Here is a 25527-nt window from a genome sequence, read left to right as displayed (position 1 = left end):
GACAAACACCCGCCTTGGTTTACAAGAGAGGTTAAAAACCTTAAAAATAGAAAACAAAAAGCTCACAAAGCTTACAAAAGCAATAGCCAAAAACTTGATGAGTATCTACAAATATGCAGTCAGTTAGAAGTCACCATCCAATTTGAATTTGAAAAGTATCATAGAAAGGTAGAATCGGAAATCAAGAGTGATTCCAAGCAGTTTTTCAATTTTGTCAAATCAAAATTAAAAAGTAGTAATTTTCCGTCAAATATGTCTCTCGACAATAAAATTGGCAAAAACAGTGCAGAAATTTGTGAATTATTCGCAAACTTTTTGAAAGCGTATACACCTCTTTTGATGAAAACGATCGAGACCGAAGCTACTTTTCCTTTATTCCCCAAGCGAATAACGAAATAACAGTCGATAGCTTATCCTTAGATGAAATTCAGGCGGCTCTTAAAGCTCTTGACAGTTCAAAAAGTACCGGACCAGATGGAATATCTCCAAAATTTGCAAAAATGTAGCCTCTGAACTGGCTTCTCCGCTTTATTGGCTATTTAATCTATCATTAAAATCAGGAATATTCCCAAGTGCTTGGAAGAAATCATATTTAGTTCCAATTTTCAAATCCGGTAAAAATCTGACGTGAAAAACTACCGTGGAATTGCTCTTATTTCATGTATTCCCAAGCTCTTTGAGGCAATAGTTAACAACAAAATGTTTGCTCAATTAAAAGACTACATAACACAAAAACAGCATGGATTTTTCAAAGGGCGCTCAACCGCAACTAATCTTCTCTCGTTCGTAAACTACACATTGAATGAAATGGATAACAAAAACTCTGTACAGACACTCTATACTGACTTTAGCAAAGCCTTCGACAGAGTGGACATTCCTATGCTTCTTTTCAAATTGGATAAAATCGGAATTGATTCTAATCTACTTTCATGGCTTAAATCTTACTTAACAAAACGCACGCAATGTGTTAAATTTAATGGCCTCATATCTAGGCTCATCAATGTTACTTCCGGGGTACCTCAAGGCTCTCATTTAGGCCCATTACTTTTTATTCTTTACGTAAATGATGTATCCTTTATATTTAAGCATATCAACGTTTCGATTTACGCAGATGACATGAAATTGTTTATGAAAATTAAAGACGAAACTGACGCTTCAAGATTCCAGAACGAAATCAACATATTCTTTGAATGGTGCTGTCGTAGCCTTTTACAACTTAACATTAAAAAGTGTACATCGATCTTGTTCAGCAGAAAAATAAATAAGCCAAATATAAACGTAAAACTAGACAACCAGATAGTTGAAACCTGTTCAAATGTTAGAGATTTAGGAGTCATACTTGATTCTAAAATGACTTTCATCGAACATTACAACACGATGGTATTCAAAGCAACTAATATGCTCAACTTCATAAAACGATTCAGTTATAACTTTAAGGACCCTATACATTGAAAACATTGTTCATAGCTTATGTCCGCTCTATTCTTGAATATTGTAGCGTCGTGTGGAGTCCACACATCAAAACACACGAAACCCGTATTGAATCAGTGCAAAAACAATTTTTACTATTTGCTCTTCGTAAACTAGGGTGGACAGTGTTTCCCCTTCCTTCGTATATTGCACGCTGTATGTTAATAAGCTTAGAAACACTTGTAAAGCGTCGTGAATTCGCTTCTCTTTCGTTCGTAAATGATCTAATTGCAAACCGAATTAATTCTCCAGAGTTGTTACAAACATTAAATTTCTATGAACCCACACGCGTATTGAGAGCACGTGAGCCATTCGCATTGCATTTTCACAGAACTGACTACGCTAAACACGGGCCCATGAATAGAATGATGGAAACTTATAACAAATATAATAACATAATCGATTTCACAATGACAAAATCCACCATGAAAAAACAGTTCTACAATCAAAGATAGATGTTCCCCCCTTGTAATTAGAAACTAAGCAACGATCATGTAGTCTACGTATGTTTGACGAATAAATAAATAAAAAATAAACAATGTATCAATAGTTGGTTGATGAAAATTTTCAGCTTAAAATTATTTTTTCGACTACTTTTTCAGAGCGCGGGGCAGAATGGGCCACCTTAGAAAACAAGCTATTTCGTCTAATACAACATTGAAGTGTGATAAGAAATGGCTTGAGGGACCTTTCCAACATTGTTTCCAAGCAAATTGAACACTTTTATAAAAATTGTAACTTAACAAAACAAAGATTTTAGAAAATAGTGTAAATATGTCGAAAAAATACACTATTTTTACAAATAAGCATCAAAACAATCAAAAAATCAAAAATATTGAATTAAACGTGATTTGAGAAGCTACCAGAAGTGAAACAATCCATTTAATCAAAATTTCATAACTTTTGCTTGTTTGTATAAGGCATGATAAGGGTGGCCCATTCTGCCTCCAAGTGGATTTTTATTTACCACTACCACCACCAAGCCTCTAAATGATTTGAAGGTTCCGTTGTTGTTTGATCGTAATAGCTCCTGGTAACATTCTAATCATAGAACAAACTTTTTCAAACAATCTAACTCTTGAGAAAGCTTATTTAAGAACCTCGAAATGACAACATTTGCGTGGTTTTACCAACCAATTTCCATTTTTGCGCATAATTCGAAAAATACAATGAATTCAATGGATTAGTGTAAAAATAAAATTATTGGCCAATTTACACTTACACACTACACCAAACTGATTCGGAGCGGTACGGTATGTCCACGCATCTTCCTCCCCTGTTGATTCTGTGAAATGCAGCCCTCTGTCACGGCCATGTTTATGAAACCTAAATGTTCGACGAGAACATGAAGACAACAAAGAAGATGAAGAACGCATTTGCTGTCAAAATTTGAAAATTAACCAAACCACGTGGTAAAAAAGGCATAATTTCATAATGTTGAAATGATTTCCATGAAATAATGACGACACGGGACGGATTTCCAAACACAAGTTCCCGATAGACCCTATCCGCCAGAGACTGTGGATAAATGCCCCGCGAAGTGGCGATAAAGACGGTTTTGCAAGTTCAAAGTTCAGATTTGTTCGGACCACTTCGCGATGAACTTCTTGTGAGTTCACAAAAGGTCGGATTCTACACAAGCGTCGATTCCTTCGATTCCCTGTGCGAGTCGACAGCGGAGGTGGACCAGTCCTCGGAGAAGGTTATCGAAGGATGCTCGGAAAGACCAGCTCCGCCACAATCATCGGAATCACGGATGTTTCTGCACTTGGTCGGTTACTCCCTGCCGGAGATTGCAGCGAGTTGTTTGGAAGGATCAACAGCGGGACTTAGCCAGTCCCCGGTTCAGTACTACCCGGCAAATCTTCCCGGTAACTCGGAAGCAACAGTTCTCATCTTTTTTCGTAACAGATTTGCACACACAAAAAGTGATGTTTCTTGAAGATTTGGTGTAAACAAACAGACAACACTGCTACACTCACAGAGCGCACGCAATCGAGAAATTAAAAGTGAGAGTGTGTGCAACATGGAGTTAAACTTTCTGTGAAGTTGCTGTGAAGATTACCATGGCACTTTAAAAAGTTTAACTCCATGTTGCACGCACACACTCTCACTTTTAATTTCTCGATAGGGCTCTTCACTAATACTACTACGTGGGATCTTCGAGGTTTTCTAGCCATTAACAGTGGTGCCAGAGGGTTGGTGAAATGTGATCCGTTCCCAGAATCTGTCTCTGCGGCTAATGCAACAAATTAGGCCTGGCCGCTTTAATTTTTGCTGTACATTTTTGGGGTTTCTCGGATGAACGGCAATATTAACAGACATTACTGTTAACAGTTATGACAAGAAGGAGGTCGAAAAAATAAGGTAATCCTTAGTAAGGTGGGGAAGCAAAAAGAAAAGTCTTGAATTTACTAAGCATTTTTTGCAATTTCCAATTTTCTTATCATACATTTTTCCTAAATTTTCGGAAGTCGCCTGTTTTGGCGTTCCATACAAATGCCTTTACAAAGTGTGTACAAAGTGATGGGATAAAGAACGAAAAACAAGAATCAACAATCAATTCAAAAAAAGTTTTTAAATATGGGTCATTCCAGGTCAACTGAGTACACTTTTGGACTCGACCTTTACCGATTTGGATCAAACTTGGAGGGAACGTTCATCTATCGATAGTTAACAGAAATCTCAAGTTTGGTGCTGATTGGACCATCCTTCTATTTTTGGCACCGCCCTCTTTTATGGCGATTTTCTAGAAAACTTTTTTTTCTTTTAATCATAACTTTGAAACTATTTGAGCAAAAGACTTTCTACAGGTTGTATTTTACAGAAAATTGTCCAAGGAATTCGATAAAAATGAAATTTTAACCCTTAAATGCCCACTAATATTATATTTTAACGTTTTAAGTATTAAAATTCAGTTTGATCAATTGCTTATTTTTTTATTTGTTTTATTTTAACACCATCGTGTTCCCCGGACAATTTTACATTATAATCAATGTAGACCTCAAACTAAAATGAACTATCGGCGAGATACAGCGATTTGACTGAAAAAAGTTTGATTTTGCGCTGCACTCTGTCTTATGAATTCAAATCCGAAATAAGTTTCTTACATATAAAAACCGAATTATACCGGATTCATCCCTTTTTGTTGAAAAGTACACTATGTACTTCCGAGTGCTGCGCAAAATCAAACCTTTTTCAGTAAAATCGCTGTATCTTGCCAATAGTTCATTTTAGTTTGAGTTCGACATTGATTATTATGTAAAATTGTCCGGGGAACACGATGGTGATAAAATAAAACAAATAAAAATTATAAGCAATTGGTCAAAGCTGAATTTTATATAATATTAGTGGGCGTTTAAGGGTTAAAATTTATTTTCATCGAATTCCTTGGACAATTTTCTATAAAATACAACCTGTAGAAAGTCTTTTGCTCAAATAGTTGCCAAGTTATGATTAAAAGAAAAAAAAGTTTTTTAGAAAACCGTCAAAAAAGAGGGCGGTGCCAAAAATAGAGGGATGGTCCAATCAGCACCAAACTTGAGATTTCTGTTAACTATCGATAGATGAACGTTCCCTCCAAGTTTGGTCCAAATCGGTGAAGGTCGAGTCCAAAAGTGTACTCAGTTGACCTGGAATGACCCATATATAAAAAATAGAGCGTCCAATTTCCCGGGGTTACAAAATTCCCGGGAAACGGGAAATTTTCAACAAATTTCCCGGGAAATCCCGGGAATTCTCGGGAAATTTGAAATTTAACGAAAATTATTCTAATCCTGTTTCTGATTAATCTTTTGCAACGAAATAGTATAGAACAGCAACTATAATGGTCAAAATGAGTGTGAGGATCAATTAATGGCTTGACTGCTTGTTAAAAATCATGCAACTGTGAAAAACTATATAAACTTTCTAATTATTAAATCTTTCAAATCGTCCCAAATGATAGAAAATATTATTAGTATTTTTGTTGAGAAGGATTTATTTAAATCAAAGTGTTTGGATAGTGAAAATCTATGCTCCACAACCATAAAATTGCTTTTAAATTTGTCTCTTGTTAAAAAAAAAACCAACAAATTCAAGTTGTGAATAGATAAATAATCTTTGAATTTACCTTAAAAATCTGATTCCTATCGCTTTTTAACTTGAAACACTATTTCATGAAATCACAACTCAAAGTTTTCAAATATTTGGAGCGAGTTTTTGAAATATAGTTCCATTCTTAGTAAATTTCATATGATACGAAGTTGTTTTTAAAGGTTTTTCATGGTTTTATGATATGATTTTAGTTATATGGTATTCAGTCTAATAAATTAATTAGATTAAAATAATTTTGATTATTTAAAAGTGATTGAAATTCAACGATATTTTTTCATATATAACCTTCTTACGCCCTTGGTAGCTCACGTGCTTTATAAATTTATAACTTCAATCTGCAATTTCTAGAATACTTAGAAACGAATTCTTCTCACACAAACTTTTTTTTAAAATTTTATTATATCAGTTCAATTTCCATTCAACATGTTCAAGGTAAAAAAAGTCAAGCAAATCTCAATGTTGATCTTGGTCAGAAGATGTAAATATCTTATTTTCAAAAGATATTACAAAAAAAAAACATTAAAAAAGGTTGTCAAAAATAAAATAGTTTATATTCATTCCATAACAGCGTAAGTTTTGTGGTCCAACATAAAAGCAAACAATATTCCTAGTGATGAATGCTTCAGAAATAAATATTATCTGAATTAAACCTTGACATGAAATTTACAGACAAGCTGATTAGTTCAATATGAACAGTAGATGGAAATAAATAAAATCAAATCAGGTCTCCAATTATTATTTTTTGTTTAATTTCAAAACATTGGTGCCAAAAAGGTAGGAAAATGTAAACTACTGCTTGTATTTCGGGAATTCCCGGGAAATATTTTTTTCCGGGAAATCCCGGGAATTCCCGGGATTTTTTCCCGGGACGGGAAATTGGACGCTCTAATAAAAAAAGATATTGGAACGACCTTTCTAACGAACCCAAAACTTTCGGATCGGACAACCCTCTCAGAAGTTATTTACAACTACACTACATATTTTGATAAAAATGATGTCCAGATCAATCATGCGACCCATCTTTGGTACGTAATCGAGCGAGTCCAAAAGATTGAAGATCTTAAGAAGATTGAAATGGTTTTTTTCTTCTTTAAAGAAGCAAAATCTCTTCTGACTTGTGTAGCTGTTGACAAAAGTTGAATCTTCCCTTCTTTTGAAGGAGTAAAAACTCGCCTGACAGTTTGGGTCAGCAATCAAGACAGTTTTTGTTTTTCTGAAAATAGAGTTATCTACGTGCGCATGTATTGCGTATACGTACACGAAGAATATTGAGGTTAAATTTTGTACCGGCCAGCAAAACAAATGGCGTGCAAGTGTGCGTGAGCGCGGGCTTAGATAACTCTATGATAAAATTCAATTTGTTCCAGCTGTTATCACTAGTTAAGTGAGTTTTCTCTTCTTTAGGGCCAATAGAGTTATCTAAGCCCGAGCTCACGCACACCAACACCCCATTTGTTTTGCTGGTGGGTACAAAATTTAACCTCAATCTTTTTCGTGTACGTACACGCAATACATGCGCACGTAGATAACTCTATACGCACCTCCCAAGAAAAAATGGTCAAGAAATGGCTTTACGAATAGCAGAACAAAGGAGAGGGAACGATTTCTCGGGGCTTTTCTGCACCCTCTCTGGCTTGACCGGTTTCTTCCGAAGTGCGTATGCCGCTTTAAAGAGGAAATTCAAATTCAAAGAGAAAATTCAATTTGTGTAAACAAAAATCAAAACAACAGTTATTGACTTTTGAACATGGTCCCGATTTGCCCCACTTTTCATTGAACAAGAATACTCATATTTGGCCCAGATGCCAGTTATAGCAGTCCAAACAGCCCTTAAAATGTCAGTTTGGGTCAAAAATCCTTAAAAAATGATACGTCTTTTGTGAATGATGGTAAATGGCTTCATTAGTCTTAGAAAACGCCCCAACTGAGTTCAAGCCAAGAGAGAAAAACTTTAAAATATCATGAAATTTACTGGAATCGTGAAGAATTGCTCGTTTAATTTTAAGAAATATTTGTTGTTTTTTTTCCAATGTCTGAAGTCAATAATTATTATTAGGCTAGCAAAATAAAAAAAAGAGTGACTACGAATTAAAGACGAATCAGCAGCGTTTCTTTGTCCATCCACGTTTCATTCTATAGGGATAACTTTGTGACTTGGCGCTCTCCAGCCAAGCCCAAGCCCTTCTTGTTCTTCTTTGTTCGCACGCGCTTATCCAGTCACCGGCGGGTCATCAAGTACCTAAACCAAGAGTGGCGCAGGAAGAATCCGCAAATTAACAAGCGACAAAAAAAGCAAGTCGATGTGTGTACTCGTTCGGTGCGATCACCTGCAAGAAGTTGCGGTTGATTTGCGTCACAAAAAAAGAGGGGATTGGGCTCTTGAATTGATCTCGCGAGTTGGGATAAAAAACAAACTTGTTCTTTTTGCGTTTCTAATAATGATGATTTGGATTTTTAAGTTTTAAGCGAAATTTAATCGAATCAAGTCACACCTCCAGCTTAGCCACGCGAAGGTCGCGAATCACAAGATAACGCTTATCAAAATTTGCTAATGCTTCTCTTTTTTTTTTGCAGGGCGAACCATGCTCGGAGTGCGAGGCGAACGGGCCCAACCTGTGGATATGTCTGCAGAAGAACTGTCTGCACATTGGCTGCTCGGAGCAGTACAACGACCACAGTACGACCCACTACCAGCAGCAGCGATCGCATTGCATCCACATGAACCTGTCGTCGCAACGGATCTGGTGCTATCTGTGCGAGTTTGAGGTGTTTTTGGTCCAGCAGCAACAGCAGCAGCAGCAGTTGCGGCGAACGTCGGTCGTTAGCAATGATTCGAGCGATGCCAGCCGGTACTCGGCGACGGCCAACGAGAAGCTGTTGATGTACGGAGGGGGAGGCGGAGGTGGAGGTGGGGGAGAGTCCTGTGACAGTAGCTGCGAGGAGGACGAGTTTGAGAAGCATGGCAAGTGGAACGGACTGGTCGGGCTGCAGAACATTGCCAACACCTGCTACATGAACTCGGCGATCCAGGCGTTGAGCAACAGTCCGCCGTTGACGGGGTACTTCTTGGACTGCGGGTCGATCATCGAGACGGACCTGTTGGGGAATCAAACTGTGTCGAAGCCGGGCCTGGCCAAGCACTACCACAAGCTGATCAAGGAGATGTGGTGCAAGAATCGTCGTTACGTCGTCCCAAGTGGCATTCTGTACGGCATCCGGATCGTCCATCCGATGTTCCGCGGCTACCAACAGCACGACACGCAAGAATTCCTGCGCTGCTTCATGGATCAACTGCACGAAGAGTTGAAGGAGGTCACCCAGCAGCAACCGCCCGATCTGCTATCGCTGCAGGACCGTAACGGCGATCCGGACATTTCACCATGTCCTTCACCTTCGCCCTCCCAATCGGAAGCCGAGTACGAAACGTGCGACAGTGGCGTCTCCGAACAATCCAGCCTGTCCGATGACGTCTCAATCAACAGCAAACGCACCAGAATGGTGTCGCGATCGCCCAGCCCAGGCCAAAGACCGGTCCAATCCCCGCACAGTCGACAGCAATCCCCCATCGGCAGCAACCGGAGCAACTCCAGCAGCAGCGGCAGCATGACCTCCCAACAACAACAAAACCAGCAGCCCAACGACTCCCAACAGAAGCAAAAGCAAACCAAGGACAAACTGCCCGAGCGATCCATCATCAGTGACATCTTCGACGGCAAGCTGCTTTCCTCCGTCCAATGTCTGACCTGCGATCGCGTCTCAACGCGCGAAGAGACATTCCAAGACCTGTCCCTCCCAATCCCCGGCAAGGACCACCTAGCCGTTCTCCATCAAAACCACCCCGGAATGCAAGCCTCCCCTCCTCCCCACCCACACCCTCACCCGCACCCACCACCAACCGCCGGAAGCAGCACCGGCATAACCTGCTCGGACGCCGTCTACCCCGTGTCCGGCGACAGCTGGATGTGGTGGTTCTGGAACTGGCCCTTCTGGAGCTGGATCCGGTCCTGGTTCTGGGGGCCCGCCGTCTCCCTGCACGACTGCATGGCGGCCTTCTTCAGCGCGGACGAACTCAAAGGCGACAACATGTACAGCTGCGAAAAGTGCAACAAACTGCGCAACGGCGTCAAGTACTCCCGCGTTCTAGCCCTGCCGGAAATGCTGTGCGTCCACCTGAAACGCTTCCGGCACGACCTCTCGTACAGCTCGAAAATATCCAGCCCCGTGCACTTTCCCCTGAACGGCCTGGACATGCGACCGTACCTGCACAAGGATTGCAAGTCGGAAGTGACCTCGTACGATCTGTGCGCCGTCATCTGTCATCACGGAACCGTGGGCGGAGGCCACTACACGAGCTTTGCCAAGCACGATCCAACCGGGAAGTGGTTCGAGTTTGACGATCAGCTGGTGACGCAGGTCAGTCCGGAGGACGTGCAGAACTGTGAGGCGTACGTGCTGTTCTATCGGAAAAATAACGCCAAGATGACCACGATTCGGGCGCAGGCGAGTGATTTGATCAGCGTGCAGGAGCACGCGTCGGACATTCGGTTCTACGTGTCGCGCAATTGGTTGCATCGGTGAGTATTGGAAAACATCAGCGCATGTGGCTACTGCACAACCTTCATGAAATCGTCTGCTTCGTCGTGCCATCTTGTCGCACCCGCCATTTCGACGTTCCGAGAAGAACGCGTTTTAATGTTGGACCTTGAGTAAACAAAAATGAAAGCACGCAATGTAAACAATAACAAACACGTTTTGTTTGGCTGACCATCATGTGCATTGTCCCGAAGTTTGGTTGAAGTTGGTTGCTAGAGTCCCAAATTATAATTACAAATGTTTACGGTAGTATAACTTGTACGTGCGTCAAACGCATTCTGACCTGAAATCCCTTTGACCAGTTGTCGCACTTACATCTAGTTTCAAGGAGTGACAATATAGTACGAAAAGATTGAAAATTATTTAAAAAATGCACGGAGTTTTTACGGATGTCTTTGAATATCTTAGGATTGAAATCGAATTTTGGGGATCTGTGAAGGTCAAAAGGTGAGGCATTGTGAGCTGCACAAAATGGCGTTCTTAACTCAATTTGGCTCAAAATGCACGTACGACAAGTTAGCACGACGGCAACGATATACGAGTAGGTTGGTCTAGGGGGACTGGGCCGATTGGCAGAAAATCGTTCGGCAGAATGACGTCTGGCAGAACGCTAAACGGCAGAAAAACAAATGGCAGAAATGGCCATCTGGCAGAAAAGGTTAATTGGCAGAATGCTATCCGGCAGAAAATGTCGTTTGGCAGAAAATTATTTGGCAGAAAATTATTCAGCAGAACAGTATAAATGGCAGAATGGCCTTTTGGCAGAATGTCAACTAGCAGAATGTGTCATTTGGCAGAAAAACGTCTGGCAGAATAATTTCTGGCAGAATAACGTCTGGCAGAATAATTTCTGGCAGAATAGGTCATTTGGCAGAATGTCGAAATTAAAGCCGACAATTGCTTTGAAATTTTCTAAACCAGTGAAGCGTGCAGCCGGCTAAGTCCAAGGCACTTCGACTGGATATTTCGGATCAAACACTTTCACTCTTTTTCACTGTCTGATTTACTGTCTCCCTTTATTTGATTTCAGCTTGGCTTTTTATACTAAATCTAGTTATTTACTTAATTATTTAATATCTTATATTTTTACCCCCACTCTAGTTTTTGATGTTGCATAATATATCCGTCCTTTTCGGTTTCACTCCAAAAATTCTTCCTCTAACTTATATAATATATTTTGTCTCATTTACAACCCCCACTCCAACCTGTATTTTTCTTGATATAATGAAAAGTTTCCTTAATTCTCTCTTTTTTCCCAGAATTCAACAATATATAACTCTCTTTTTTTCTTATTTTATTTATTTTTTCCCCCCACTCTAAAAATCCTTCCAAGTTATACATAATATCCTTGCCTATTTTATTTCTCTCACTCTTAAAATCCTAATCCAGGTTTTTAAGCGAAGATGGCGTTCGAATGTTGAACGTCCGATATGTCAAAATCGCGCAGTAGCACCAACATTAGAAAAACAAATGTGGCTGTCATGCCATGGCACACTTATATCGTAATGTTGGTACCACTGCGTGATTTTGACATTTCGGGCGTTCACCATTCAAACGCCATTTTCGCTTAAAAAGCTGGATATAAATGTTCTATTTCTTTCCACCGCGCTCTAATTCTCAGATTTTTCTCAGAAATTAGTCGCGGTCCTTTTATGACTTAACCCATAGATAATGTAATCTTTATTTATTTTCCAGTCGTGCCTGTCCTTTTTCACAGATATTGTTATTTGTTTGTTTCTCGTCGGGCACCTTTCTGCGCATGCCACTTAAGTGGGTCATAAAAGTGTTGTCGGGTTTTCCCGTCCTACGCTCCTAATTGATTTTTATTTGTCTTCCCTTTTTCTTACAACTCTCCTGATTCGCCTTTTCCTAATATTTTCGTTTTTAACAGAGAAAATCTACTGTGAATTTTTCTGGTAAGGCGAGGGTCGCTTCACCAGGGCCCCGGCGATAGAGTTATCTACGTGCGCATGTATTGCGTGTACGTACACGAAAAAAAGTGAGGTTAAATTTTGTACCGACCAGCAAATCAAATGGTGTGCTAGTGTGCGTGAGAGCGGGCTTAGATAACTCTATGGCCTGATATGAGCTACCAAACAACATTGGCAATATGGCGTCGTTTGTTTACAAATATGAGATTGTTTGTGGACGAACCGAAAAATTTACTTTTTTGTATAAAATTCTATAACCATTGTGCAATAACATTAAGTCTTACAAAACAGACAAAGTTTCATTAAATTTTAGACCAAAATTTGTTTTATCATTATTTTTCAATTTTAACCTCTTTTATCGCGATTCTGATCAAGATTGCACATCAAATCATCGTGGCTTTAGTGTATTTTAAGTTTTCACATCGATTCACTGTAGTTTCGTGTTTAAATTTTGAAATTTAGCCTAAATTAAAATAAGTTGCAAAATTCCCAACTTCAGCCATGTGCAACAATTTCCACATCACCTATGCGGGAAACCGATAATGGGGTAATTCATGCGTTCCAAACTGTCAAAATTCGAAAACGTCATTGCCAACCTTCGGTTCGCTGCTTTTGTTCGTGTTTGAAGTTTCGTGCCGAGACTCTGTTCTAAACGAATTCTCTGATTGGGTTTCGTTCTGGGAAAGTGAAACTTATGGTACGTTCGTTTGAAGAGCCGGTGCAGCACTGAGTGCCGCACTCGTCAGTGCCAGTTTTGGTTCAATCGAACGTCATTTGTCAGTTTGTTTCAGTTCCAAGATGGCGGGGAAACTCGTGCGGAACTAGCGCAAGTTTCTTCAAAGAAACACTTTGACCACTGACAGCTCTGAGTATGGCACTCAGTGCGGAAATAGCCCTTTAACGAACGTACCATTAGGTTTTGGCGGTTCTGGAACTTCAAGCTCGGAGCCAGCACCGGTTTGGAACCCCGTGTGTAGCTTTGGTAGTTTTAACGAGTTTTAAGCATTTTTTTTATTTCATTTTTTGTGATCAGTTTGCTTGGTTTACATTTGCAAATTTGAGTGCGGAGTGTACATTCCGAACGCGGCCAGTTCGTTCCGTTTAAATTCCGTTTGAAATTCCGCTTGAGCGAAAAAAATTCGATTCTTGTTTTTACTTATTGATTTTCGTTTTTGTTCTGGTTGATCTGAATTTCAACCAGAAAGAAAGGTATTAGACGATGTTGTACTAATTTAAGCCTTTTATTTGTATTCCGGTCAAAAATCCGGTAAAACTATACATAAATAAAAAAAAGCTACCCAACCCCAAAACCCACACTCAACATTTAATATAATCAAAAAGTTTTACAACGAAGGGATAAGGAAACAGCTAACTATTATGATGTTAAGGTTGTGTGCTGTTGGAGATCTGGAAGGCGTGGCGTGCAAAGTTGGTCGATTCCGTCGTCTTCGTCTTGGCAGCCGTCGTCCGAGTCGGATTATTCCGTCGACTGAAGTGGTCGGTCCAGGTCGGACTCGGTGTCTGGTCGTCAACCCCTTCCAAGAAGACTTCCAAGGTCGTTGCGGTCATCGTCTTGACCGGAGTGTCTACTTGCTCGGCGATCGGGTAAACTGGTTCGATTGACGACGGGCACTCCGATGATGGTTCCGCCGTTTGGTTAAGGGAAGATGTTCACGTGAGGGTTTCGCAAGAGACATTAGCTGGGCGGTGGGATGACCGTGTGCTGCGGGTTGCACATCGTTTAGCCGCCGACTTCGGTGCTGCATCCACAAAGGACCTCCCTCATCCATAAACACGATCGCCATCTCAATCTCGGTCCCCCTCGTTGAACCTGCCACAGCAGACTGTTGCCTTCTTGCGGCCTGATTTGGCCGGAACTGCTACTGATACTGCCGCGGGGAATTTGGCCAGGGAAGCTGCATCTGAAAGGAAAAAAAGAAAAACGTGTTTGATGTTGATTGATGAAGTCAACTCGCTGCATCAACTTCTGCTGCATCGACTTCCGGGACATACACAATAGTTTCTTCCTTCCACACCGATCTGCTCCGGCTCCGATTCGTGGTCTTCGGCACCACCGCGTGTTTGCCGATGGGCTTCTCATGCAGCTCCACGAGAGCTGCATCCGAAGTTGCGCTGGCAGGTTCTTGCGCCAGTTCACGGGGTTTCTCCAGTCGGATGCGGGCAATGATTTCACCTTGGTTCCTTTTCCAATCCGGTCAAACCAAATAATTTTGTAAGACTGGATTGACTGCCGGATGTCGACGAAAAAAAAATCACGAGCAAACAAGTTTGACGTTTAACTTACACTGTCACCAAATACTAATACACTGACAACAAACCGATTTGGCGAACGGCGGCGAAATGTCACCGTAGTTCCACCATACACCAGCAGGTGTCACTAATGTGCAAAACTGGCTCAAACGGAATCTAAATCTGTCAGCTTTATCATGGATTTTGGTCTGGTCTAGGCTAGGGATAGGACACAGCACCTTCCTGAGTCCAACCGGAAATTCCGTTTAGAAAAATTCTAAGCAATTTTCGAAGCGGAATGAAACAGTCAAGCCGTGGATTTTTTGATTGGGAGAAAACATTCAAATTTAATATACACTCAGAATCAGAAGTACCCCGTCAAAAGGGTTCTATGTACCCTTTATCTGTCATCCCAAGGAAAAAAAAACCTTTTAGAGGGTTACTTCTACCCTTTTTTTCAAGTTTACCCGTCGTCACCCGTTTTGCAAAGGGTAAACCGGTAAACTTGAAAAAGGGTGAAAGTAACCCTCTAAAAGGGTTTTTTTCCTTGGGATGACAGATAAAGGGTAGATAGAACCCTTTTGACGGGGTACTTCTGATTTTGAGTGTAACTATCCTAAAAATGCGAAAAATGCGAAAAAAACATTTGGAATCTTGTTTGGAATTGATTTTTACACCGTCGACTAGTTTTTACACTAGTTTTTACACTACACGACTAGTTTTTACACTACACGAACTGGAAAAAGTGTAAAATGCGAACTACAAAAAGTGTAAAAGTTACACCTTTACCAGTTCAGGGACCCGAACGAAAAAGGTGTAACTTTTGGACTTCCCAGTCAATTCAATTCGCGTTCTGTAAGAATCTATTAGAATCGTATACGAATTCCGTTTTTTTTTTCGTTTGAAACGAAATTCGTATACGATTCTAACTAGATTCCGTTTCAGCATTCGAATTGGATTGACTGGGATTTCGAGATTTTTGCCTGCTGTCAATTCGGGACTTAGACTGTCTGCAGCGCGAAGTTTTATAATTGTTTCAAATTGCAAGCAGTTTTATATTTTTAGAACTGGCGTAAATGAAACTAGAACACGATGCTCGCAACGCGCTGATCTAAATGTTGTTTCAAAAAAATGCTTTTAATTGTGTGCGTATGATTATCAACACAGCATCATAGTGTCTGTGTAAGAATACGTGGATATCTTTATATGTCTGATTTTTTTTGAAACTGAGTTCTATTCCAGTTCCAAATCGTCTCACGTTTGAAACAAACTTGTCGAGCAGTTTTATTCCGGTTTCAAAATACTGCTCGAAAAATAAAACTGCAACTCCGCGTTGCGGGTGGTCTGTTTCAGTTCTATTTGAAAAATGAAACAGCTAGAACAAAGTAGAGCCGCGTTGCAACCAGTCTTAGTGTTATTTTGATGCTGGTAGGTAAGTGTTGTGCGAAGTGAGACAGGTGCTGGAAAAGGCAAAATTCCGGTTCCCCCAGAGCGGATAACCAAGAAGAACCGACCAGCGAATGTTTTAATTGCCAGATTCGGTTGATTTCTTAGTTCTTCGGTCTGGGGGAAGCAAAATTCTATCTTTCGGCAGAAACTTATAGAAATCTGTCGGAAACTTTTTTCAGATTCCAAGAACTACGACGTGTGTCGAATATTCCTTACCGGTGCGGTCAACTGTGCTGAGCGGTTCAACAAAATGGTGAATGCTGTAAGAGATTTCCGATCGTTTCGTTTCTTCTATTTAACCAGTTTATTATCAACAAGTTTCATTGCGCTTTTCAGATAAGGCTCCCTTGACTGAAGATCACTTAAGTGCAGTCTGTTCTGCCAACTCCGGTCGCTTCCGACATCCAAGTAGAACGAACCGGTGCCAAGATTGCGGCAGCTTGATCATGTAGACCAGTGATTAAAGGGACACCAAGCACGCGATCCATCTGGACAAAACAAGCCGGAAACGTCCGTGAGGAACTTGGCGACCATGGTGCAATCTCTTGCTTACGTCCATCGGCATCGACGAGAGGCTTTGTAAAGGAGATGGTCATCGTGCACGGCAAGGTCTGCGACGTTTTAAAACCAACCCATCCCGATGTTGCCATCGATTTGCAAACGAAGTTCGTGAAGATTGACGTGTTCCCTTTTTACCAGATGTGCCCGAATCGAACCATCCGCTACAAGCCCAACTTCAGCAGGACTCTGGAGGAGATGCGAGCGTCGTACCAGCCCCAAGGAAGATCACAACGCTCTCAAGGTTAGTTTTTACATGCTTCAGAATTTGCGAATTTCATAACAACCATCCTTTTTCAGTGCTTGTTGGACATAATGATCACAAAGATCCTGATGCGCCCGTTAAAGATCCCAATCGGGAACTACATCCCGGAACACAAACAAGGGATAAAATGGCCACCGGCATGACGCTCTATGATCTGTACGCGTGCAATGCGCTGGCGTGTTTCGCGCCGCAGGAACAGTCCGAGTACGACAAGCTGAAGGCGGACCAGGGCGAGACCCAGGTTCACGTCGTGGTCGATCCGCTGCAGGGGAACAATCTGCGGCCACATCAGCGAGGGCGTGCGGTTTATGTACGAGTGCGTCACTGGCAAGCAGGGCAACTCCATCGAGCACATGGAGTAGGAGGGTACAAAAATTTGCTAAAAATGCACAGATTAAGCTCGAGGATTGTAAATTTCGTCCTTCACGTCCGATGGTGAAGTTTGCTAACCATCAAAGATGCAGCATTTTAAATTATATGGAATGTTGTGAAATATTTGTATAAAAATCTATATATAATATGATGAAAATGATGGATAACGTCTAAATCATTAAAATTTATGAATTGATATTTTTTAGCATTTTTATTGACCACAAAAATCAGAAAATAAGCAAAATAAAAAAACGCCCTAATGTAGACAATTTTCACCCGGTGAAACGTTTGAATATTTTACACAAATTTCAGTTCGACACGAAATGTGTGTAACAGCATCATTACACGAAAGTATGTAATCATACTTGAACTGAATTTCCTGTAATCGAACTCGAACAAGTGTAATGCCGATTCTCCGTGATGACGTCGAACTCTAACCCAACCGGTACGTACACGGAACCGGTTGTTGCGTTTGAAACGGAATTCGTATACGATTCTAACTAGATTCCGTTTCAGAATTCGAATTGAATTGACTGGGATCGAGCTGTCAAATCTAAAACACGCATTATCTTATCTAATCTACAGAATCTATATAATCTATGTAGGGGCAGGGGGGCAGAATGGCCCACCCTTGGTTTTGGGCTTTAAAATGGATTAAGATTAACTGTAAGACAAGGGTCTTATAAAGGACGTCAAATAAAATCACCACACCGAAAACGGCGTATGAATTCATTGTATTTTTCGAATTATGAACAAAAATGTAAAATATGTTGTTTATTTCGAGGTTCTTAAATAAGCTTTCTCGAAAGTTAGATTGTTTGAAAAAGTTTGTTCATCCGGGACCGTGGTGTAGGGGTAAGTGTGGTTGTCTCTCACCCAGTCGGCTGCCTCGGTGGAGTCGCTGGTAGGCAGTTGGACTGACAATCCAAAGGTCGTCAGTTCGAATCCCGGGGTGGATGGAAGCTTAGGTGTAAAAAGAGATTTGCAATTGCCTCAACAAATCAAGCCTTCGGACACCTAGTTTCGAGTAGGAATCTCGCAATCGAGAACGCTAAGGCGCAATGCTGTAAAGCGAATAATTTGATTTGTTTTTTTTTTTTTTTTGATAAAGTTTGTTCAATGTTTATAATGTTGCCAGGAGCTATTCTCAAGGTAATCAAACAACAACGGAACCTTCAAATCATTTAGAGGCTTGGTGGTGGAAGTGTTAAATTAAAATCCACTTGGGGGCAGAATGGACCACCCTTTTCCTGCCTTATCAAAACAATAAAAAGTTATGAAATTTTGGTTAAATAAATTATATCGCTCCTGGTAGGTTCACAAATCACGTTTAAAGAAATATTAGTTGATTCTTTAGTTGTTTTGATGCTTATTTGTTAAAATAGTGTCTTATTTCAACATATTAAAACTATTTTCAAAAATGTTTATTTTGGTAAGTGACTATTTTTATAAAAGTGGTCTAACTTCATGGAAACTATGTTAGAAAGGTCCCTTTAGTCATTTCTTATCTCCCTTCAACGTTGTATTAGACGAAATGGCTTGTTTTCTAAGGTGGACCATTCTGCCCCGCAGGGTGGTTCAACATGCCCCGCACCCTGGAGAAGTAGGCGAAAAAAAAACATTTTTTTATGTTGCATCAAAAATAGTTTTAAGGTAAAAATTTTCATCAACCAATTATACAACATTGAAGGGAACATTCCAAACCATAAGCCTACTACACTGAATTCATAAATTTGTATGTTTTTTTTATGATTTTTGGCGCATTTTCCTTAGGCGGGCCATTCTGCCCCCCCTGCCCACTACCAGCAAACTTTTTTTTTTTTTTGAAGCCATCAAATAAATTAGTGTCAATTTCCAGGACGAGAATTCGGCCAAGCAGCAGTCCCAGGACGCCGTGGATGATTGACGACCGTTATTTAGATCGGGGGATGCAAGAGGTGGTACAACACACTTATGGACTTTACAGGCGTTTGAATAGGCAGAGGTCAAGCTCGGAGTAGATCGCTACGGCGTACGTCAACATAATCCCATGACTCGCGAGGGAAGGGAAAGGTCGAAAACTGGCCACGTGCATGCACAAGCTCGATGAAAAGAACCACAGGTCTTGCCTTGAAGGAATGCTGCAGGCGGAAACGGATCAGTAAAACGACCAGACCCAAAGTGCGATCCTGGTGGTGAAGAACAACAAAAACGCAAGGTTATGATTGATGAGCTGATCAAAAGTAGATAACGATAGGATCCGGTTAAGGAGTGGAAGCGTATGTTCGCCTAGAAAGCCGAAGACGCGGAAAATGAAGGCGCCGAGTTAGATGACACCAAGCCGGGCAAGAAGCCCGTCGACCAGGAGAAGGCTGTCGAGCTGGAGTCGTAGTCACTGAATCTCGTAAAGTCTTTCTAGTACACAAATATTAGTTTCAGTGTTCATTTTTTTATTTAAATACAGTTCAACAGTTCAAAATGTTTACACATAAAGAAATAACAAAATAAATGAAAAAAGACGTTAAAAAACTGAAACAATGTGAGAGAAATCCTCCTCCGACTAAAAGCAAATAAAAGTTAAGCCAAACCATGGCACATAAATCAGTGTAAGCAAAAATGATCAATGAAGGTATGCTGCAATAGCCTCCAAATAGTCGAGCTTATCGTCATAACCTCGATACTTGACAACGACTTTCAGCAGTTGCCCGTCGTGTATAACGCTGGAGGTGCTCCGGTCTCCTTTTCTTGCCGACAATATCTCGTGAACCTTGCCTTCTGACGACTTCTGTTCCTGGCGTAGTTCTCTGATAAGTTCGTAAAATTTCAACTTCTTCGCATCGAGTCTAATCAACCGCGCATGCCAGGATTCGTGACTATTCGTGTTTCTTGGCACAGAGTCAAGGACGTTCTGGTAGATGCTCCATACAGATGGATCAAACAACGGCTGGCTGCGGTGGTTTCCGATAACCCTGCCATGCACGTAAGTATCCGCTACGTACTCCCACCAAGGTATCATGATCTTCGGTAGCGATTCTTCAAGTTTATCGAAAACTAAAAAAAAAATAAAAAAAATATAATATAATGAAGTTTAAAAACAAATTCAAAGCTAACCTGTCGGTATGTCCTTATGAGGAACGAAAGCTAATGCTTTGACCATGCAGAAGAAGTCGTTCAGCCTTGGACTCTTCGAAACTTTTGCAGCAATCTTGAGGGTCTCCATTTTTCGGCGCAGCGCTTGTGTCCAGTGAAAGAAGCAACCAGTTCGTTGAGCTTTCGGGAATACCGAATCGAACGCGTTTTGCATTGACTTTTCGAAATCGGTAAAGATCCGCTTCGGTTGCAGCTGGATACTGTGCTCAGCGGCGATGGTCACAAGCTCCTCGAGTACTCTACGATAGCACTTTTCCGACTTAGCGGTCATCAGCGCAAAGAAGGCTGGTATCGTTGAGTTGTGACACGGTGCTACCGAGCAATGTACGCTAAACAGCTGACGAAACGTTGCGGGCACGTCAAACGTGGCATCAGCCGTCCAGTACCGCGCCGATTTCATTCTTCGTAGCTCCTTCACAGATGTGAACAGATATGCACGGTCGCCACGTTCGGTTTCCACATAACCATGATAAAACTTATCGCCACCGATTGTAGTCCGCAACTCCTCTGGGATGTTGATGTCTTCAAGCTTCTTGGGCTCAGGTGCAAATGTTGTACGAACCCGCTTGATGATCTGCCTCTGGGCATTTTTGCTGAGGCGCGCCTGTGTAGCCGACGAAACTAGTGCTCCTGCATCGGAAATAACCTTGGATGGCTTCGCACCCTTGTTCTTTCTGCCACCTTCCTTCAGAAAACCTATTAAATTTTCCACCTGAACCTTGGAAGGGTCGGCCTCGTGGCTGTGAGTGCCCGTTTTAATAGGCCTATGCACACCGTTGGCGGCAATCTCCGTGATCAATCGTGCTGGGCATTGTGCGCTGCCAACCCGGTCATGACGGCGTCGCTTACACTCCCAATAGTATCTGAGTTTTCTCTGGAATCAAATAAATAATTGCTTTTAAGTTTGAGTTTTATTTAGATTCAAAATGATAAGCATTTAAATCTCCTCCAAACCCATATATTGTATTTAGGTTAATAGTTCACATACTAGGATGTCACAAAAATGACTTATTGTGCGGCATTCAGGGGCTTGTTCCGGTGGCTCAGTAAGAGCATGAATCCTAAATATGACATCCTTTATGACAGGGTTGGCCAACCTTTTGGCCCTGTGGGCCAGATCTGATTTTTCTGAAGCAGTGGCGGGCCGGAACTAATGTTTGATAAAAGTTGAAAATGCATAAAAAATCATAACATTATATTCATCGATCATTTAAAAATGATGAAATAAAAAAACTAGTATTGCAAATGAGATTCATTTATCTGGATTATAAGAAAGAATAACAAAGATACCTTTTGAAATTAAAATTAAATAATAAATAGAATTTATTTAAACGAAATTTGGATCCAAATCTTCTTTACCAAAAAAAAACACTTTTTGCTTTATTGTGCAATTTTTTGCAAATATCTTACAATTTTTTTTAAAATGATTTGAAACACACACAAAATCTAAATAGTTTTTCTTTAAATTTCTTCAAACAATTGAAATTCAGTAAAAAATTATTTGTTTTTGCTGTTTTGAGACATTTTTCAATAATTTAATTTGCTTTTTAAGCTTATTCTTGACAAAATCTATTACTAAAAGGTTTTTTTTCTTACTAATTTTAAATAAAAATCAATTTGAATAAAATAGCTCCGGACAGAAAAAACTTAAATTTAAAGTAAACACATTCAAAATTGTAAGAAATTCAATATTAGAATTATTCTGTACAACAACCAAGTTTGTTATTGTACATTTAACAATTTAACGAAATTGATAATTATACTTTCTTTTCCTAATTTTCAATTTAATTATTGATTTTGAAAACATCAATATAGAAATGATAAAAAATAAATTCAAACATAAAGAATGTTTGAATTTGAAATAAAGACATTGCTAAAGCATAAAATAACATCAAAATCGAATGTTTCATTAACTGCCTTAAGGGCCATTGATAGAAATATTTTGAAATGCAGTCGCGGGCCGGATGAAATGGCTTCACGGGCCGGATCCGGCCCGCGGGCCGTACGTTGGGCAGCCCTGCTTTATGACGTTTCGCGTACCCACACTAGCGGACCATTTGATTTTGCTGGCTGGACAAAATTTAACCTCACTTTAATTTCGTGTACGTACACGCAATGCATGCGCATGTACAGTAGTTTTTCGGTAACTGGGCTGAGAACGTAGCCCAGTCACCGAATGCTGTTCGCTAACTGGGCTGAACGAAAAATAACGAGGGGACTACCGATGCATAACATTTTTTTGATGAAATATAAAAATAAAAGTTACTCAAATTGTGTTACAATGATTACTTTTCATATTTCTCTAAATGTGACTTGAAATCACATAAAAGTTCGAAAAGAAGGTTTTTTATTTGTTGAACATGATTTTTGCATCCATTAACCCCTCGGTAATTTCGGTTTGTTTTGGTTTTTTGACGTTTGTCTGCTTTTTAACTGAGCTTCGGCCCAGTTATCGAGCGCCCAGTTAAAAAGCAGCCCAGTTAAACAACGCCCAGTTACCAAACAACTACTGTAGATAACTCTTGGGCGGAACAGGAGCAGGCGCTTTGCATTTGAATTTTGAACGAGATTAATCTGTAAAAAGAATTTGAATGATGTTAAATTTTGAGACACTACAACAACTGTCGTGTAGATCAGATCTTTACGCATGTTTTGGTATATATAATACAGTACTTGTTCGATAACTAGGCCGAGGACGTATCCTAGTTACTGAATGCTGCTCACTATTTGGGCTAAAAGAAAAAATAAATACGAGGGGACCACCGATGCATATTTTGTTCTTAATGAATTATAAGTTACTCAAATTTGTTAACAATCCTTACTCTGTTTATGAATATTTCTCAGATTGTGACTAGAAATGTAATAAAAGCTTGAAAAAGTTGTTTTTATTTTTTATTGAACTTGACTTTTCATCCCTTAACCCCTCGGTCATTTCGGGTTGTTTTGGTTTTTTGATGTTTGTCTGCTGGGCCCAGTTATCGAGCGCCCAGTTACCAAACAAGTACTGTGCACTCAAACCCCGATGGTTTGACACCAACTGTTGTCAAACGAACGGGGTCACTTTTTAGTTTGACACATTTTTTTTACACGAAGTTCATACACACATTCAACCGTTTGTTTTGATAGTGTGCGTGAGCGCCATGTAAAAAGTGACAGTTCGTCACTCTGACTCTAACCAACGAACGGGGTACAAATTAAAAAAGTATCAAACGATTCCCCATAAATTTTAATTTGTAAGAGAAGTTTGATGAAAAATCTTCTCACGGGGTTCATTTTTACACATATACAAACTCAAACACAAAGCGTCCGCTCATTTACGTCCAATTAAGCTCATATTAGAGATTTAGGCTCAGTACGCTCACAGAAACAAGCCCCTGAATGCCATTTTGTTACATCCTAACACATACAAATGAGATGCCGGATTTTTTCCGGAACAAATCTGAATAAATTTTCAACATCTAGTTCACACTGTCAGGGTGGCCACTCAAGTCGGGAAATCGGCAAAAAGTCTTGAATTGGCCAAATCTTAAAAAATGGAAAAAAAGTTCGGAATTTGTGATTTTTTGTCAAAAACTCGTAAAAAGTCTTGGATCCCATGCATACTCGTTCAAAACTGGTTTTCTATCTTTTGAATATTTTTTGTTCAATTTTCAACTCAATTCGTTTTGACAACAAATTTATTTAATTATAATCTAGTAATTTAGGTTTAGTTGATTTGAATTTTGAATCGTTTGACTTTAAAATTTTTAAACAAAGCAGTTGTTAAATTACAAAAATGTAAAAAATACCTGCGATTAAAAATTAAATAATCAAATGTCAAAGTGTGAACAAAAACTCTATCCTGCTAATTTGAACACAGGCCAACTGGTGTGAGGGGCAACCGCGCTTACCACTGCACCACCTGGCGCAGGTTTTACACTTCAACATTAGCCCATCTACATTGTTTTTCTTAAAATACACAACATTTAAAATGACACCTGACTTTTTTAATGAATTCTTCTTAAAATTTTGATTTAAAGAAATTACTTTTACAATTCTTCAATTGAATCCATGTAACAAAAACTCAATGAATTTTGAGATTTTTTTTATTTTTCATTGTTTGCGATTTCTCCTTTAGTTGAAATTACTAGTGCTTCCATATCTAAAGTACTTTTAATAAATTTGTTGTTAAGCTTAATTTTTTACTACAATTTTCTAAAGTTTTTTTCAATTTAGTTAGAAATTTTGCGCAGTAGTAGATGTTAAATTATTCATAAACACTTTTCGCAATAATTTTTAGGGTGAAAAATTCCTGTTACTCGAGGTTCTGGTAAAATTAAGAAATCGTAAATGGGATTTGAGTAGCCACCCTGGTTGACTCTTGCTGAACGTGCTAACAAGTGAGGTTATGAATTTTCCGGAAGATATCCGAAAACATTTCTTCTTAGTTACGAAAAATGACGACTTACCTCCTTGTCCAGTACGTAAAAGTATCCGTCCAGATACAGCATAAGCTTGCCGCGAGAAGTCTTGAATGTTCTACAATCGGGCGAATCGTCGTCATCTGGATCTGCATCTTCTGCTCCGGGCCTGCCTTCATCTTCCGCTTCGTCCGAATGCTGCGAATCGTCTTCGTTCGAATCAGTTTCTTCCGTGAGCGAAGCATCCACTTTTACTCCGGGCCTGGTTTCATCTTCCGGTTCCTCAGTATCGTCCAGATGCTGCAACATGCCGCTGTCATCGCATGAACGAAAATCACCCGATAGGTTTCCGTCCGCATCCTCCGATGCTAGGGTGTTGCTGCCGGCCAATGTTTCTTCCTCTGGTAGTCCATCCGATCCAAAACTTTCGCGTGCCTCCGACATGTTTCTTTCGATAAACGATCTCACACGACTGCTTGCTGTAGATGCTGACAACTTAATGAAAAAAAAAAAAACGGAACGGAAAAAATCTAACGATTTGCGCGCGAATTTTCACGTCAATCAGCTTGCGTACACGGATATTCGGTATTACACTTTTTGAAGTTCGATTATACATTTGTGACTACACGCAAAACGGAATTTAGGTATAAATACCTAATTTTTAGGTATAATTGAACCTGACTGCAATAAGGTATTTTATTACTAATCGGCTATTAGTAATAAAAATACTAATAGCGTTTTAGTAAGAGAATTCCTATATTTTAGGTATAATTGTAGAACCTAAATACCTTATTTCACCAGTTGTGTTGGTCCGAGCCGGGATTCGAACCCCGATCTACCGCTTACGAGGCGGAAGCGTTACCACTGGGCTACGTGGCTCGGTCAATATATATTTGATTATGCGGGAAGGAATTTCCCAAGATCGATAACCTTGCCTGGAACTTTGATTAAACCATTTTCCATTTTCTCTAAATCTGTTAAGCGTGCATCGCCTGCTAGCTGTCACTCTCAATCA

General features: G+C 40.0%; 3 protein-coding genes across 5 annotated transcripts in view; 2 read left to right on the top strand and 1 right to left on the bottom strand.

Annotated features, from left to right (window-relative positions):
- Positions 1–25527, top strand: part of LOC6050403 (ubiquitin carboxyl-terminal hydrolase 20) — a 45634-nt gene that overhangs the window by 4024 nt on the left and 16083 nt on the right. Inside the window, exon 2 of the mRNA XM_038261966.1 lies at positions 8140–10139. Within this exon, the coding sequence (XP_038117894.1) occupies positions 8140–10139 (2000 nt within the window). The remainder of the gene's footprint in view (positions 1–8139; positions 10140–25527) is intronic.
- LOC119769461 lies at positions 15755–17139 on the top strand. 3 transcript variants are annotated; one of them, XM_038261972.1, is made up of 4 exons: positions 15755–15771; positions 15968–16050; positions 16125–16590; positions 16647–17139. In XM_038261972.1, the coding sequence occupies exons 3-4, from the start codon at positions 16377–16379 to the stop codon at positions 17048–17050; spliced, it is 618 nt and encodes a 205-aa protein (XP_038117900.1). In that variant the 5' UTR covers positions 15755–15771; positions 15968–16050; positions 16125–16376; the 3' UTR covers positions 17051–17139. The 3 variants fall into 3 exon arrangements, with proteins under 3 accessions (XP_038117900.1, XP_038117902.1, XP_038117901.1); XM_038261974.1 differs by lacking the exon at positions 15755–15771 and having other exon boundaries at positions 15803–16050; positions 16125–16397; positions 16488–16590; XM_038261973.1 differs by lacking the exon at positions 15755–15771 and having other exon boundaries at positions 15803–16050; positions 16107–16590.
- LOC6037671 lies at positions 19266–24836 on the bottom strand. Its single transcript, XM_038261971.1, has 3 exons — positions 24561–24836; positions 20074–20986; positions 19266–20013 (listed from the first exon to the last, which is right to left on the bottom strand). Exons 1-3 carry the CDS (start codon positions 24819–24821, stop codon positions 19583–19585), a joined length of 1605 nt encoding a protein of 534 aa, XP_038117899.1. The 5' UTR covers positions 24822–24836; the 3' UTR covers positions 19266–19582.

This window comes from Culex quinquefasciatus, chromosome 3 (genome assembly GCF_015732765.1).
Source record: "Culex quinquefasciatus strain JHB chromosome 3, VPISU_Cqui_1.0_pri_paternal, whole genome shotgun sequence".
Classification (NCBI taxonomy): Eukaryota; Metazoa; Arthropoda; class Insecta; order Diptera; family Culicidae; genus Culex; species Culex quinquefasciatus.
This window is presented reverse-complemented; position numbering and strand designations above follow the sequence as displayed.

Coding starts and splice junctions, on each gene's coding strand:
- LOC119769461 (XM_038261972.1), top strand. CDS start 16,377: ATGGTCATCGTGCACGGCAAGGTCTGCGACGTTTTAAAACCAACCCAT. Junction 16,591..16,646: donor AAGATCACAACGCTCTCAAG/GTTAGTTTTTAC, acceptor ATCCTTTTTCAG/TGCTTGTTGGACATAATGAT.
- LOC6037671 (XM_038261971.1), bottom strand. CDS start 24,821: ATGTTGCAGCATCTGGACGATACTGAGGAACCGGAAGATGAAACCAGG. Junction 20,987..24,560: donor TTTACGTACTGGACAAGGAG/GTAAGTCGTCAT, acceptor ATTTGATTCCAG/AGAAAACTCAGATACTATTG. Junction 20,014..20,073: donor TCATAAGGACATACCGACAG/GTTAGCTTTGAA, acceptor TTTTTTTTTTAG/TTTTCGATAAACTTGAAGAA.